General features: G+C 36.4%; 2 protein-coding genes across 5 annotated transcripts in view; one reads left to right on the top strand and one right to left on the bottom strand.

Annotated features, from left to right (window-relative positions):
* The window catches only part of TMPRSS6 (transmembrane serine protease 6), a 227,697-nt gene extending 223,812 nt beyond the window's left edge, over nt 1–3,885 (top strand). The window contains exon 18 of the mRNA XM_053721218.1: nt 3,727–3,885. Within this exon, the coding sequence (XP_053577193.1) occupies nt 3,727–3,885 (159 nt within the window). The remainder of the gene's footprint in view (nt 1–3,726) is intronic.
* Nucleotides 1–14,539, bottom strand: part of KCTD17 (potassium channel tetramerization domain containing 17) — a 36,310-nt gene that overhangs the window by 10,009 nt on the left and 11,762 nt on the right. The window contains exons 4-7 of one of the 4 annotated variants that reach the window (XM_053721221.1): nt 12,715–12,804; nt 8,096–8,221; nt 6,888–6,973; nt 4,530–5,178 (exon numbers count right to left, since the gene is read on the bottom strand). In XM_053721221.1, the coding sequence (XP_053577196.1) occupies nt 6,893–6,973; nt 8,096–8,221; nt 12,715–12,804 (297 nt within the window). In that variant the 3' untranslated portion in view covers nt 4,530–5,178; nt 6,888–6,892. Of the gene's footprint in view, nt 1–4,529; nt 5,179–6,887; nt 6,974–8,095; nt 8,222–12,714; nt 12,811–14,539 lie in introns of those variants that run through there. The other 3 variants (XM_053721219.1, XM_053721220.1, XM_053721222.1) reach the window with 3 other exon arrangements.

Raw genomic sequence — 14,539 nt, 5'->3', positions numbered from 1 at the left:
ATAGACCCATCATATAGACCCATCATGTTTGTTGAACTTCAGTTTAGCTCATGGACACGCTGTGCAACATATTATCCGAACTGAAATACTATGACCAACTATACAAAAGTCCCTAACTCAGAAACCTGTGGTGAGACGCACATTGCAGTATGTGAATATACCACTTATTTATGCCCTGCACAAAACAGATATTATTGATAAGAAGCTGCAACTTTCAAGTATAAAGTTAACGAGCTTAGTAAAGATGAGGCTGTTAGTATTTTACATAAAAAGAAAATTATTTAGGAGTAATTGAGGAAGCTTCTTTACAGAAAGAGTGATTAATTCATGGAAAAAAAAACTTCCACAAGAGGTAGTAATGACAAACACTGTGGGCGACTTTAAGAACGCCTTGGATAAGCATAAGGCTATCCTACATACTATTTAACGCCTGGGACAAGCATAAGGCTTCTGCGATATGCATAAGGCTATCCTATGTACTAATTAATGCATGGGATAAGCATAAGGCTATCCTACATACTAATTAATGCCTGGGACAAGCCTAAGGCTTCTGGGATAAGCATAAGGCTATCCTACATACTAATTAATGCCTGGGACAAGCATACGGCTTCTGGGATAAGCAGAAGGCTATCCTACATACTAATTAATGCCTGGGACAAGCATAAGGCTTCTGGGATAAGCAGAAGGCTATCCTATGTACTAATTAATGCCTGGGATAAGCATAAGGCTATCCTACATACTAATTAATGCCTGGGATAAGCATAAGGCTATCCTACATACTAATTAATGCCTGGGATAAGCATAAGGCTATCCTACATATTAATTAATGCCTGGGACAAGCATAAGGCTTCTGGGATAAGCAGAAAGCTATTCTATGCACTAATTAATGCCTGGGATAAGCATAAGGCTATCCTACATACTAATTAATGCCTTGGACAAGAATAAGGCTTCTGGGATAAGCATAAGGCTATCCTACGTACTAATTAATGCCTGGGATAAGCATAAGGCTATCCTACATACTAATTAATTCCTGGGATAAGTATAAGGCTATCATACGTACTAATTAAGCCTGGTATAAGCATAAGGCTATCCTACATACTAATTAATGCCTGGGATAAGCATAAGGCTATTCTACATACTAATTAATACCTGCGATAAGTATAAGGCTATTCTACGTACTAATTAGTGCCTGGGATAAGCATAAGTCTATCCTATATATAAATTAATACCTGGGATAAGTATAAGGCTATTCTACATAATAATTAATGCCTGGGACAAGCATAAGGCTCATGGGATAAGCATAAGGCTATCCTACGTACTAATTAAAGCCTGGGATAAGCATAAGGCTAGCCTACCTACTAATTAATGCCTGGGATAAGCATAAGGCTATCCTATGTACTAATTAATGCCTGGGATAAGCATAAGGCTATCCTACGTACTAATTAATTCCTGGGAAAAGCATAAGACTATCCTACATACTAATTAATGCCTGGGATAAGTAAAAGGCTATCCCACGTACTAATTAATGCCTGGGATAAGTATAAGGCTGTCCTACATACTAATTAATGCCTGGGATAAGTATAAGGCTATCCCACGTACTAATTAATGCCTGGGATAAGCATAAGACTATCCTACATACTAATTTATACCTAGGATATGTATAAGGCTATCCTATGTACTAATTAATACCGGGGATAAGTATAAGGCTATCCTACATACCAATTAATACCTGGGATGAGTATAAGGCTATCCTACATACTAATTAATGTCTGTGATAAGAATTAGACTATCCTACATACTAATTAATACCTGGGATAAGTATAAGGCTATTCTACGCACTAATAAATACTTGGGATAAGTATAAGGCTATCCTACATACTAATTAATTCCTGGGATAAGCATAAGGCTATCCTACTTACTGATTAATGCCTGGGATAAGTATAAGGCTATCCTACATACAGATTAATGCCTGGGATAAGCATAAGACTATCCTACGTACTAATTAATGCCTGGGATAAGCATAAGGCTGTCCTACATACTAATTAATGCCTGTGATAAGCATAAGACTATCCTACATAGGAATTGATACCTGGGATAAGTATAAGGCTATCCTACATACTAATTAATATCTGGGATAAGTATAAGGCTATCCTATATACTAATTAATGCCTGGGATAAGCATAAGGCTATCCTACGTACTGATTAATGCCTGGGATAAGTATAAGGCTATCCTACGTACTGACTAATGCCTGGGATAAGCCTAAGGCTATCCTATGTACTAATTAATGCATGGGATAAGCATAAGGCTATCCTACATACTAATTAATGCCTGGGATAAACATAAGGCTATCCTACATATTAATTAATGTCTGGGATAAGCATAAGGCTATCCTACATACTAAGTAAATGCCTGGGATAAGCATAAGGCTATCCTACATACTAATAAATGCCTGGGATAAGCATAAGGCTGTCCTACATACTTATTAATGCCTGGGATAAGCATAAGGCTATACTACGTACTAATCAATGCCTGGGATAAGTATAAGGCTATTCTATAGACATGTGCAGCCGCGAAAAATTTGGTTCGGTTCTGTTCGGATCAATTCGGACCGATTTGAATTTCGGTTCGGATCGATTTGAATTCGGAAGAAATCGAATGAATTCGTTTTGGATTCTTTTGGATTCGTATAAAATTCAGTTTGGTTCGATTCGGTTCGAATCGAATCAATTCGGATTTTTGGAATTTCGGCACTGTTAAGTGGGATGTGCTGTGTATTTCACTAGTATACTGTACAATACTAGTGTAATACATGGCCATCCGAATCCATCCGAATAAATTCGAATCGATTCAGATTTTTTCGGTAGATTCGGCATTGCCGCAATTCGGAAATTCGAATCGATCCGAATTGCGAATTTAGCAAAATTCGTCCAAATTTCGATTCGGACCGAACCGAATTGCATATGTCTACTATTCTACGTACTAATTAATGCCTGGGATAAGCATAAGGCTATCCTACATACTAATCAATGCCTGGGATAAGTATAAGGCAATCCTACATACTAATTAATGCATGGTATACGCATAAGGCTATCCTACATACTAATTAATGCCTGGGATAAACCTAAGGCTATCCTGCATACTAATTAATGTCTGGGATAAGCATAAGGCTATCCTACATACTAAGTAAATGCCTGGGATAAGCATAAGGCTATCCTACATACTAATAAATGCCTGGGATAAGCATAAGGCTATCCTACATACTTATTAATGCCTAGGATAAGTATAAGGCTATACTACGTACTAATCAATGCCTGGGATAAGTATAAGGCTATCCTACGTACTGATTGATGCCCGGGATAAGCATAAGGCTATTCTACGTACTAATTAATGCCTGGGATAAGCATAAGGCTATCCTACGTACTAATCAATGCCTGGGATAAGTATAAGGCAATCCTACATACTGGATAATATAGAAATATTGGGCAGACTCGCTGGTCCTATGGCTCTTATCTGCCATCAAAATCTATTTTCTATGTTTGAGTAAAAGGTGAGGGATAATCATATAATTATGGGTAAAGGCAGACTAAGAAATAAAGTAGATTTCAGTTCTTCACAATGGGACTAGTGTTTGTCCAATATCTGTTAGTGTAGCAGCCTTAGAACTAGTGAACAACAAGTGGAATTTGAAACTCTACCAGATAGTGATTGGTCTGCTCTATTTTCAGGGTGATTCTGGGAGTCCACTGGTTTGTCAGGAGCCCAGTGGACGCTGGTTCCAAGCAGGGCTGGTGAGCTGGGGAGCTGGCTGTGGAATCCCAAGGTATTTTGGAGTATATAGTCGCATGACACGACTTGTTGAGTGGATTCAAAATGTCACAGCCTAATGACCAATCAATGGATACATGGACTCATAGATGTGGAGACAACAGCAATGATATGTGACAAAATGATATAAAACAAATCAGAATAACATACACCTATTAGTTAACCCCAAACCATCTCAAGACCAAGACAGAAAACCAAAATTATCTTTCACTGGAACCAATACAGATTTATCTTTCACTTGAACCAATACCGATGCCCAGCACATAGTATAGACAAAAACTATTTCCAACAACATCTCAACTCTGAAACAACGAAGATGAAGACCTCAAGGAAGTACAGTACCAGCTCCAAAAGTAAATGACACCAAGTGAAAAAGAACAAAATAAGTTTGATGAGAAATGAACACTGACACCATAAATATGAAGGACATAAGTTTGATACGTACACAAAATTCATCAACATTATAAAATAAAGATCCTTAGAAAACTCATAAAAATGAAGGGATCTTTAAAATCACGTTCATACAACAAGCTAAATGTTTTATCAATTCAGTAGAAGATGTTGCAGCCATGTATCTATTTTAGATAATAATCTATTAGCACATGCAGTACGTAGATGATATTTTTTTTAGATCAAGAGGTCCTGCGGAGTATGACGTTCATTTTACAGGAAGTGAATCTGAGAAAATGATACTTAACCGAAATTCAAAGGCATAGGACATATTATTTAATAAAAACTGTGCAATAGTTTATAAAAGTTACACACTAGGAAGATTGCTGGTGAGTTGTGTGTTTATTATTTGTAGAATTAAATGGAATGTTTTTGGAATTAAATCAGACATCAAGATCAAAACTCTGCAAGACTGGGTGACAAATAGGGGAGACTGAGGCTGAACAGAAGAGAATTTATAAGGTGCTAACAAGTTAAAGGGTGCTACTTTATTTTTATAGAAATGTATTTCCCACTGTGTTCTTCTTAATTACAGATAAAAAAATCTTGTCAAAACAGAAAACAACGTTTTACTAATGTCTTAAAGAGATAAAAGGGTCAAAATTAAAATATGCACGGGTGCATTTCAATTTGAAACATAAGCATTTTGTAACATACTTCCATTAGCAAAAATGATTCAAGCAAACGTTATTATTGCTTTTCTTCAGCATACGCGCATATCCTGTTAGGGCCGTGCACCAGTATTCAAACACTGCACCTTCTCAGAGAGCTGTTGGTGGTGTATATTGCTTCTGTATATGTAATTTGTGTCATACAAGCTGCTGCTTACTCTGGGCCTGATATTCCAATTCTCTCTGCTCAGGTGAGGTGGTCTTAAACATCTCGTCAGTATGGAGAGGTCCCTAAAAAAATGTTAGAAACACACATTTTAATTTGAGAGATATTTATCTCACTATGCAGGTTCCTGATGTAAAGGAGGAGACATCTACATTACAATATAATGTCTAAAAGTACTGTATTCAGTATTCACACACTTCACCTTCTCAGAGAGGGTCTGATATTCAAAACCTTGCCGGTATGAAGAGAAATCGGGCAAAATCTTTGGGATTTTTTTTTTTAGACCTTATATTGTAATATAGTCATCTCTATATCAGGAATGTGCATAGTGAGATAGAAACACACATTTTACATTGAAATATGTTTAACATTTTTAGGAACCTCTCCATTCTGATGAGTTATTTAAGATTATCTCACCTAAGAGGAGAGATTTTGAATATCAGGCGGCTTGTATGACACAAATTACATCTACAGAAGCAATCACTACCAGCTCTCTGAGAAGGTGCAGTGTTTGAATGCTGGTGCACGGCCCTCACAGGATATGTGCGTATGCTGCAGGAAAAACAGTAATGACTTTTACTAAAAGCATTTTTGCTAATGGAAGTAGATTGCAAAAATATTTATATTTCAAATTGACCTTTCTTTTTTACCTTTCTATCCCATCGGTTTAAAAAGCATCATTGAGCAAATATGCTCTGTACCCATCAAGTCCATATACAAATGGCTCTCAGATTCTTTAACACTTAAATCTATCCAGTTGCAAAACAAGCACACAGAGTTTATGAACTTATGCCGGATTTTAGTGATTGCCATTTATTATCGGCAGTTCCGAGTGCCGCTGTGGGAAAATGGAGATCGTATTTTGTGTGAGTTAATAATCTCAACTGTGTTTGACTTTAATATTGGAAAAAAAGAAACATTGGAATTGACCCCAATGTAAGTAAAATATTGCTTAAAGGGATATGAAACTCAAGATTTTTCAATTATGATTCAGAGCATGTGATCTTAAATAACTTTCTAATTTACTCCTATTATCAAATGTGCTTCATTCTCATGCTATTCTTTGTTAAAGAGATACCTAGGTGAGGTGTCTACAGCACTACATGGCAGGAAAGAAAATGTTTGGGTTTCAGATCTCTTTAAAGGGAGAGTAAAAGTCATAATTAGACATTCATGATTCAATTTAATTTTCTTCCTTCTCTTGTAATCCTTTGCTGAAAGATTTATCTAGGTAAGCTAGGTAATCTAGCTGCTGATTGGTGGCTGCATATATATACTGATTGTCATTGGCTCACCCATGGGTTCAGTTAGAAACCAGTAGAGCATTGCTGCTCCTTCAACAAATGTTACCCAGAGAATTACGCAAATTTGAAAATAGAAGTAAACTTGAAAGTTGCTTAAAACTATATGGTCTACCTAAATCATGAAAGACATTTTTGGGGTTTCATGTCCCTTTTAAGTCTCATGGAAATGAGTTAAGATTCAGGAAAAGCTAAGCGGTAAATTAATACAAATAAACTAGAAAGTCTGTCTGACTCATTAAAGTTTCATTTTCACTCCCATGAGTGTGTGCAGGAGCGAGATCTATGCACGGGTGACAACTACGGTATGAGACATAGCTCAGGGGGACAGGGGACATATAGCAGTTAGGACAGAGGTGACGCATAGAAGGTAAATGAGAAGCCCAGGAGAGAAGGAGGTTTGGGGTAAACAAGGAAATAAATACCAGTGTAATGGTGAAGAGTTTATTGGTTAGAAATAGGGGAACACTTACAGTTCTCATTCTCTGCTCGCCCTCTCCTGGAAGACGATGCACTCATGGTCCAGCACACTTTTCGCATCCTCTTCACCTTCTTGACTCTGTCAATAGATGGGATTAGTGAAAATGGTTGGCGCACCAAGGAGACGATTTACAGACTGAGCAGCGAATGTAGCGAGTGTCAGTAATGGTCAATACATGATACACTGTGGTTGATTTCAGCACAGCCTTACAAATGTTACTGATGCACAGGCCAGGGGTATATTTTGGCCTAGGCAAACAAGGCACTTGCCTATTGCGGCAGATTGGGGGGGGGCAGCACTTTTAAGTCTCTTTTTGGAGCAGCGAGTGACTTAATTAGCGCTAACTCTCTGTGTATATATATAAATATATATATATATATTTACTGTATATATAGATATTATCACTGCTCACATGTAAACTGTGTGTGCAGAGGTAGCAGAGGATGCAGTGTGCGCAGAGGTAGCAGAGGGCACAGTGTGCGCGCAAAGGTAGCAGAGGATGCAGTGTGTGCGCAGCCACAGAGGGTGCAGTGTGTGTGCAGCCACAGAGGGTGCAGTGTGCGCAGAGGTAGCAGAGGATGCAGTGTGTGCACAGTCACAGAGGTTGCAGTGCGTGCGCAGCCACAGAGGGTGCAGTGTGTGCCGAGGTAGCAGAGGGTGCAGTGTGTGCAGAGGGTGCAGTGTGTGCAGATGTAGCAGAGGGTGCAGTGTGTGCAGAGGGCGCAGTGTGTGCAGATGTAGCAGAGCGTGCAGTGTGTGCAGAGGGGGTAGTTTGTGCAGAGGGAGCAGTGTGTGAAGAGGTAGCAGAGGGTGCAGTGTGTGCAGAGGTAGCAGAGGGTGCAGTGTGCGCAGAGGGTGCAGTGTGCGCAGAGGTAGCAGATGGTGCAGTGTGTGCATAGATAGCAGAGGGAGTAGTGTGTGCACAGGTAGCAGAGTGTGCAGTGTGCGCAGAGGTAGCAGAGGGTGCAGTGTGCACAGAGGTAGCAGAGGGTGCAGTGTGCGCAGAGGTAGCAGAGGGTGCATGGTGTGCAGAGGGAGCAGTGTGTGCAGAGGTAGCAGAGGCTGCAATGTGTGCAGAGGTACCAAAGGGTGCAGTGTGTGCAGAGGTAGCAGAGGGTGCAGTGTGTGCAGAGGTAGAAGAGGGTGCAGTGTGCGTAGATGTAGCTGTGTGCGCAGAGAGCAATCTTTAATACTCAGTACTTGTGCAGTGCAGACGCTCCGGGACCAGCAGGTTTTGGGCTGAGTTTGCATCTCTCTGGACACCACACACAGGTATTCGGGTTGTCCCTCACTGGTAAAAGTATAGGCCGACCCCACGTTCACCAGCTGCAGAGAGATACACAGTGCCACATGTTAAAGCCAAAAGAAGACAGATCCCCTCCTCCTGCTAGTAACTCTAGTATAGTACAGTATAGTACAGTATAGTATTGTATAATAAAGTATAGTACAGTATATTACTGTATAGTATAGTACAGTATATTACTGTATAGTATAGTACAGTATATTACTGTATATTACTGTATAGTATATATACAGTATAATAAAGTATAGTATTGTATAATAAAGTATTGTACAGTATATTAATGTATAGTATAGGACAGTATATTACTGTATAGTACAGTATAATACAGTATAGTACAGCATAGTACAGTATATTACTGTATAGTACAGCATAGTACAGTATAATACAGTATAGTACAGCATAGTACAGTATATTACTGTATAGTACAGTATAGTACAGTATATTACTGTATAGTACAGTAGAGTACAGTGTATTACTGCACAGTACAGTATATTACTGTATAGTAAAGTGTAGTACATAATATTACAGTATATTACAGTATAGTACACTATAATACAGTATAGTACAGAATATTACAGTATTTTACAGTATAGTACAGTATATTACTGTATAATACAGTATATTACATTATAGTACAGTATATTACAGTATAGTAGTGTATTACTGTATAGTACAGTATATTACTGTATAGTACAGTGTAGTACATAATATTACAGTATATTACAGTATAGTACACTATAATAAAGTATAGTACAGTATATTACAGCATAGTACACTATAATACAGTATAGTACAGGATATTACTGTATAGTACAGTTTATTACTGTGTAGTACAATGTAGTACAGTACAGCACAGTATATTACTGTATAGTACAGTATAGTACAGTATATAACTGCATAATACAGTATAATAAAGTATAGTACAGTATATTACTGTATAATACAGTAAAATACAGTATGGTACAGTATATTACTGTATTACTACAGTATAGCACTGTATAGTACAGTATATTACAGTATAGTAATGTATATTACAGTATAATACAGTATAGTACAATTTATTAGTGTAAAGTACAGTATATTACAGTATAATACAGTATGGTACAGTGTATTACAGTATAGTACAGTATAATATAGTATATTTCTGTATATTACAGTATAGTACAGTATAGTATATTACTGAATAGTACAGTTTAATACAGTATAGTACAGAATATTACTGTATAATACAGTATAGTACAGTATATTATTGTGTAGTACAGTGTAGTACAGTATAATACAGTATAGTACAATATAGTACAGAATATTACTGTATAATACAGTATAGTTCAGTATATTATTGTGTGTAGTATAGTATAATAAGGTATAGTACAGTATATTATAGTACAGTATAGTATAGTATTATATAACTGCATAATACAGAATAATAAAGTATAGTACAGTGTAATACAGTATATTACTGTATATTACAGTATAATACAGTATAGTATATTACTGAATAGTACAGTTTAATACAGTATAGTATAGAATATTATTGTGTAATACAGTATACTACAGTATATTATGTGTAGAACAGTGTAGTACAGTATAATACAGTATAGTACAATATAGTACAGAATAGTACTGTATAATACAGTATAGTACAGTATATTATAGTACAGTATAGTACAGTATATATACAGTATAGTAGTATTATATAACTGCATAATACAGAATAATAAAGTATAGTACAGTATAATACAGTATAATACTCTATAGTACAGTATAGTACAGTATATTACAGTATAATACAGTATGGTACAGTTTATTACTGTATAGTACAGTATAGTACATTATATTACTGTATAGTACAGTATATCAGTATAATACAGTATATTACTGTATAGTACAGTGTAGTACAGTTTATTAAAGTATATTACTGTATAATACAACATAATACAGTATATTACTGTATAGTATAGTACAGCATATTACTGTATAGTACAGTATATTACTGTATAGTACAATATAGTACTGTATAATACAGTATAATACAGTATAGTACAGTATATTACCGTATAGTATAGTACAGTATATTACTGTATAGTATAGTATAGTGCAGTATATTACTGTATAGTATAGGATAATACAGTATAGTACAGTATATTACTGTATAGTACAGTACAGTATATTACAGTATAGTAGAGTATATTACTGTATTGTATAGTACAGTACAGTATAGTACAGTATATTACAGTATATTGCTGTATAGTATAGTAGAGTATATTACAGTATAGTACAGTATATTACTGTATAGTATAGTACAGTACAGTATATTACAGTGTAGTACAGTATATTACAGTATAGTACAGTATATTACTGTATAGTATAGCACAGTATAGTACATTATAGTTCAGTATATTACTGTATATTACTGTATATAACTGTATATTACAGTATAGTACAGTATATTACTCTATAATACAGTATAGTATAGTATATTACTGTATAGTACAGTACAGTATATTGTTGTATAGTACAGTATAATACAGTATAGTACAGTATATTATTGTATAGTACATTATAGCACAGTATATTATTGTATAGTACATTATAGTACAGTATAATACAATATAGTACAATATAGTACAGTATATTATTGTATAGTATAGTACAGTATATTACTGTATAGTACAGTATATTACTGTATCGTATAGTACAATATAGTACAGTATAATACATTATAGTACAGTATATTACTGTATAGTACAGTACAGTATATTACAGTATATTACAGTATAGTACAGTATATTACAGTACAGTATATGACAGTATAGTACAGTATATTACTGTATAGTATAGTACAGTATAGTACAGTATATTACTGTATAGTATAGCACAATATAGTACATTATAGTCCAGTATATTACTGTATATTATAGTATAGTACAGTATATTACTCTATAATACAGTATAGTATAGTATATTACTGTATAGTACAGTACAGTACAGTATATTGCTGTATAGTACAGTATAATACAGTATAGTACTGTATAATACAGTATAGTACAGTATATTATTGTATAGTACATTATAGTACAGTATAATACAGTATAGTACAATATAGTACAGTATATTATTGTATAGTACATTATAGTACAGTATAATACAGTATAGTACAATATAGTACAGTATATTATTGTATAGTACATTATAGTACAGTATATTACAGTACAGCAGGGGCAGCTGGCAACTAGGTCAGGTATTTTAATGTAGGGGGCATAAGAATTCTGCCTCTAGCACAGGAAACAATTATTTTTTACAATTTTTGCTGACTAAAAATATTTAAATATTACATGCAGGAAAAAGCACTAATTATGTTCAAAATATTATGGATGGGATAGATTAAAGGTTTAGATAGAGCATATAATTTTATACAACTTTCTAATTGACTTCTATTATCATGTTTATTTGTTCTCTTGGTATCCTTTGTTGAAAAGCAGGATGGTAAGCTCTAGAGTGTGCACGTGTCTGGAGCACTATATGGCAGCAGTTTTGCCAGAATGATATGCATTTGCAAGAGCACTAGATGACAGCACTATTTACTGCCATGTTGTGCTTGAAACACCTACCTTGGTATCTCTTCAACAAAGAATATCATGAGACCAAAGAAGGTTTTTTGTACTCTCTGAATCAGAATCATGAAACCTTCATTTTTTCTTTCACATCCCTTTAAAGGGACAGTAAACACCTTGAGATTTTATATAACATCTTGAGTTATGTGTATATATTTTTTCATTATTTATTTTGCCCCCTTTTCATGTAATTTGGCTCTGAAAATTTAGCAATTTCTAATTCTGAAAAAATAAAAAGCCCCTTGCGGACTCCTCAAGTTTAACCTTGCTACATATATATCCCTAACTGGCAACAACTGTAAAATAATTCACTTTATACTAACATTATGATAGTGACCTTGTTGTCTGCTGAATAAAGCCCAGATTGGCTCCTTCAAATAAGGTTGGCTGCTGTGCAATCTGTAGGTGAGTGGGCAGGATGGTCTGTCATACAGTGCCTCCCCACCAAAGCTTTATTGTAGACCCCACTCTTCATTCTATGTGCATATTTTGTCATTTGACACCTTGGCTGTCAGTAATACACAGATCAATAATTATACTTCTTTGGTTGCCAGTAACACATTTAAACAGTAGAAATGTGACCCCCTTTACTAGCCCTCATTTTTATCTATTGCATATTTGTAGTGCATTGAGGCATTACACTCATGGACTTTAAAAACAAAAAAAGGGGGGGGGGATTTAAGTGTCCAGTTTTTTGTGTGAAGATTTTATGGGACAGCCTTGTAAAATACTGGACACCTGGCAACCCTGCCTCCAAATAAGGCAAATGGTGAGTGGAGTTTGGCTATTGACAAATAATTGCAGTAAAAAGGATGTTAATTTGTTTTAAAAACATTAAGACTTGGCGGATACAAGGTGTGCACTGTCCCTTTAATGTCCCTTTAATTTCCCTTAGCCTTCACCTGTTCAAATTTCCAGCTGTCAGACATGGTGGATACCATCTGCGCCAGCTCTGCCTCTTGGCACTGCAGGACCCGGTACACGTGCTTCTGCTGTTGCTAAGCAAAATAAATAAATAACAGCACAGGCTGACAGTAATACCAGAGGGGGTTGGGATCGATAGGCTATGAGTAGATTAGATGGAAGAAATAAAGAGATATCCAGATTAGAGAGAAGAACGGAGGCTGAAGACGACATAGGGAAGTGGGAAGAAGGGAAAACAGGAATAAACATACAAGGCAGTTTGTAGGGGGCACTAGGAGTTGGGAATTTGCTATCCTACGTATTAAAACGTGGGCGCACTAACAGAGGTGTCTGAATGGCGGATATTAGAGAGGTTATGGGAGTCACTATTTACACCACATTTCATATTTATATTTGTGTTTTCCATCCCCTTTGTTGTTTGTAGCTGCAGGTCAGGTATTCAGAGCTCCCAGTCCTAGATTGAGAGCATTGTTTTGCTATCTTTCCTGCAGCTCACCCTTCTCCATTTAGGAGCCAACTAAACCTGACTAGAAATGTATGGACCACAGACCTCTTGAAACTCATTCACTCTATGCACTGGCCCATCCATAACCTATCCTGCCTTGTCCCCAAAGTGCTTTGCTCCATCCCTGGGCTTTACCAACTCTGCTTCCAGCCTCCCAAGCAAACATCCCTGATGAAACAGTGAGTTGGCTGACATTGCCATCCAAGTCAAAAGTATGAAAGTGGTGTAAAGTCTTGTTAACCCTTTGGATGCCAATAGAGAGATCCACATTGCTCTGCTTCTAACAGGTTAACAATATCCCTAAATCTAAGCCTAATAAAGTGTAACAAAATCCCACTAACTCAAAAAGGACATTTGAGAACTGCAACAGCAATAACAAAATTATTCAGCAGATTCAAGATTTTAAACAGCAACTTCATGGAGTGGACATTACAGGGAGTGCAGAATTATTAGGCAAGTTGTATTTTTGAGGATTAATTTTATTATTGAACAACAACCATGTTCTCAATGAACCCAAAAAACTCATTAATATCAAAGCTGAATAGTTTTGGAAGTAGTTTTTAGTTTGTTTTTAGTTATAGCTATTTTAGGGGGATATCTGTGTGTGCAGGTGACTATTACTGTGCATAATTATTAGGCAACTTAACAAAAAACAAATATATACCCATTTCAATTATTTATTTTTACCAGTGAAACCAATATAACATCTCAACATTCACAAATATACATTTCTGACATTCAAAAACAAAACAAAAACAAATCAGTGACCAATATAGCCACCTTTCTTTGCAAGGACACTCAAAAGCCTGCCATCCATGGATTCTGTCAGTGTTTTGATCTGTTCACCATCAATATTGCGTGCAGCAGCAACCACAGCCTCCCAGACACTGTTCAGAGAGGTGTACTGTTTTCCCTCCTTGTAAATCTCACATTTGATGATGGACCACAGGTTCTCAATGGGGTTCAGATCAGGTGAACAAGGAGGCCATGTCATTAGATTTTCTTCTTTTATACCCTTTCTTGCCAGCCATGCTGTGGAGTACTTGGACGCGTGTGATGGAGCATTGTCCTGCATGAAAATCATGTTTTTCTTGAAGGATTCAGACTTCTTCCTGTACCACTGCTTGAAGAAGGTGTCTTCCAGAAACTGGCAGTAGGACTGGGAGTTGAGCTTGACTCCATCCTCAACCCGAAAAGGCCCCACAAGTTCATCTTTGATGATACCAGCCCAAACCAGTACTCCACCTCCACCTGGCTGGCGTCTGAGTCGGACTGGAGCTCTCTGCCCTTTACCAATC

Source organism: Bombina bombina, chromosome 7, assembly GCF_027579735.1.
Source record: "Bombina bombina isolate aBomBom1 chromosome 7, aBomBom1.pri, whole genome shotgun sequence".
Lineage (NCBI taxonomy): Eukaryota > Metazoa > Chordata > Amphibia > Anura > Bombinatoridae > Bombina > Bombina bombina.
Note: the sequence above shows the minus strand (reverse complement) of the source record. Positions and strands in the feature narration are given on the sequence as shown.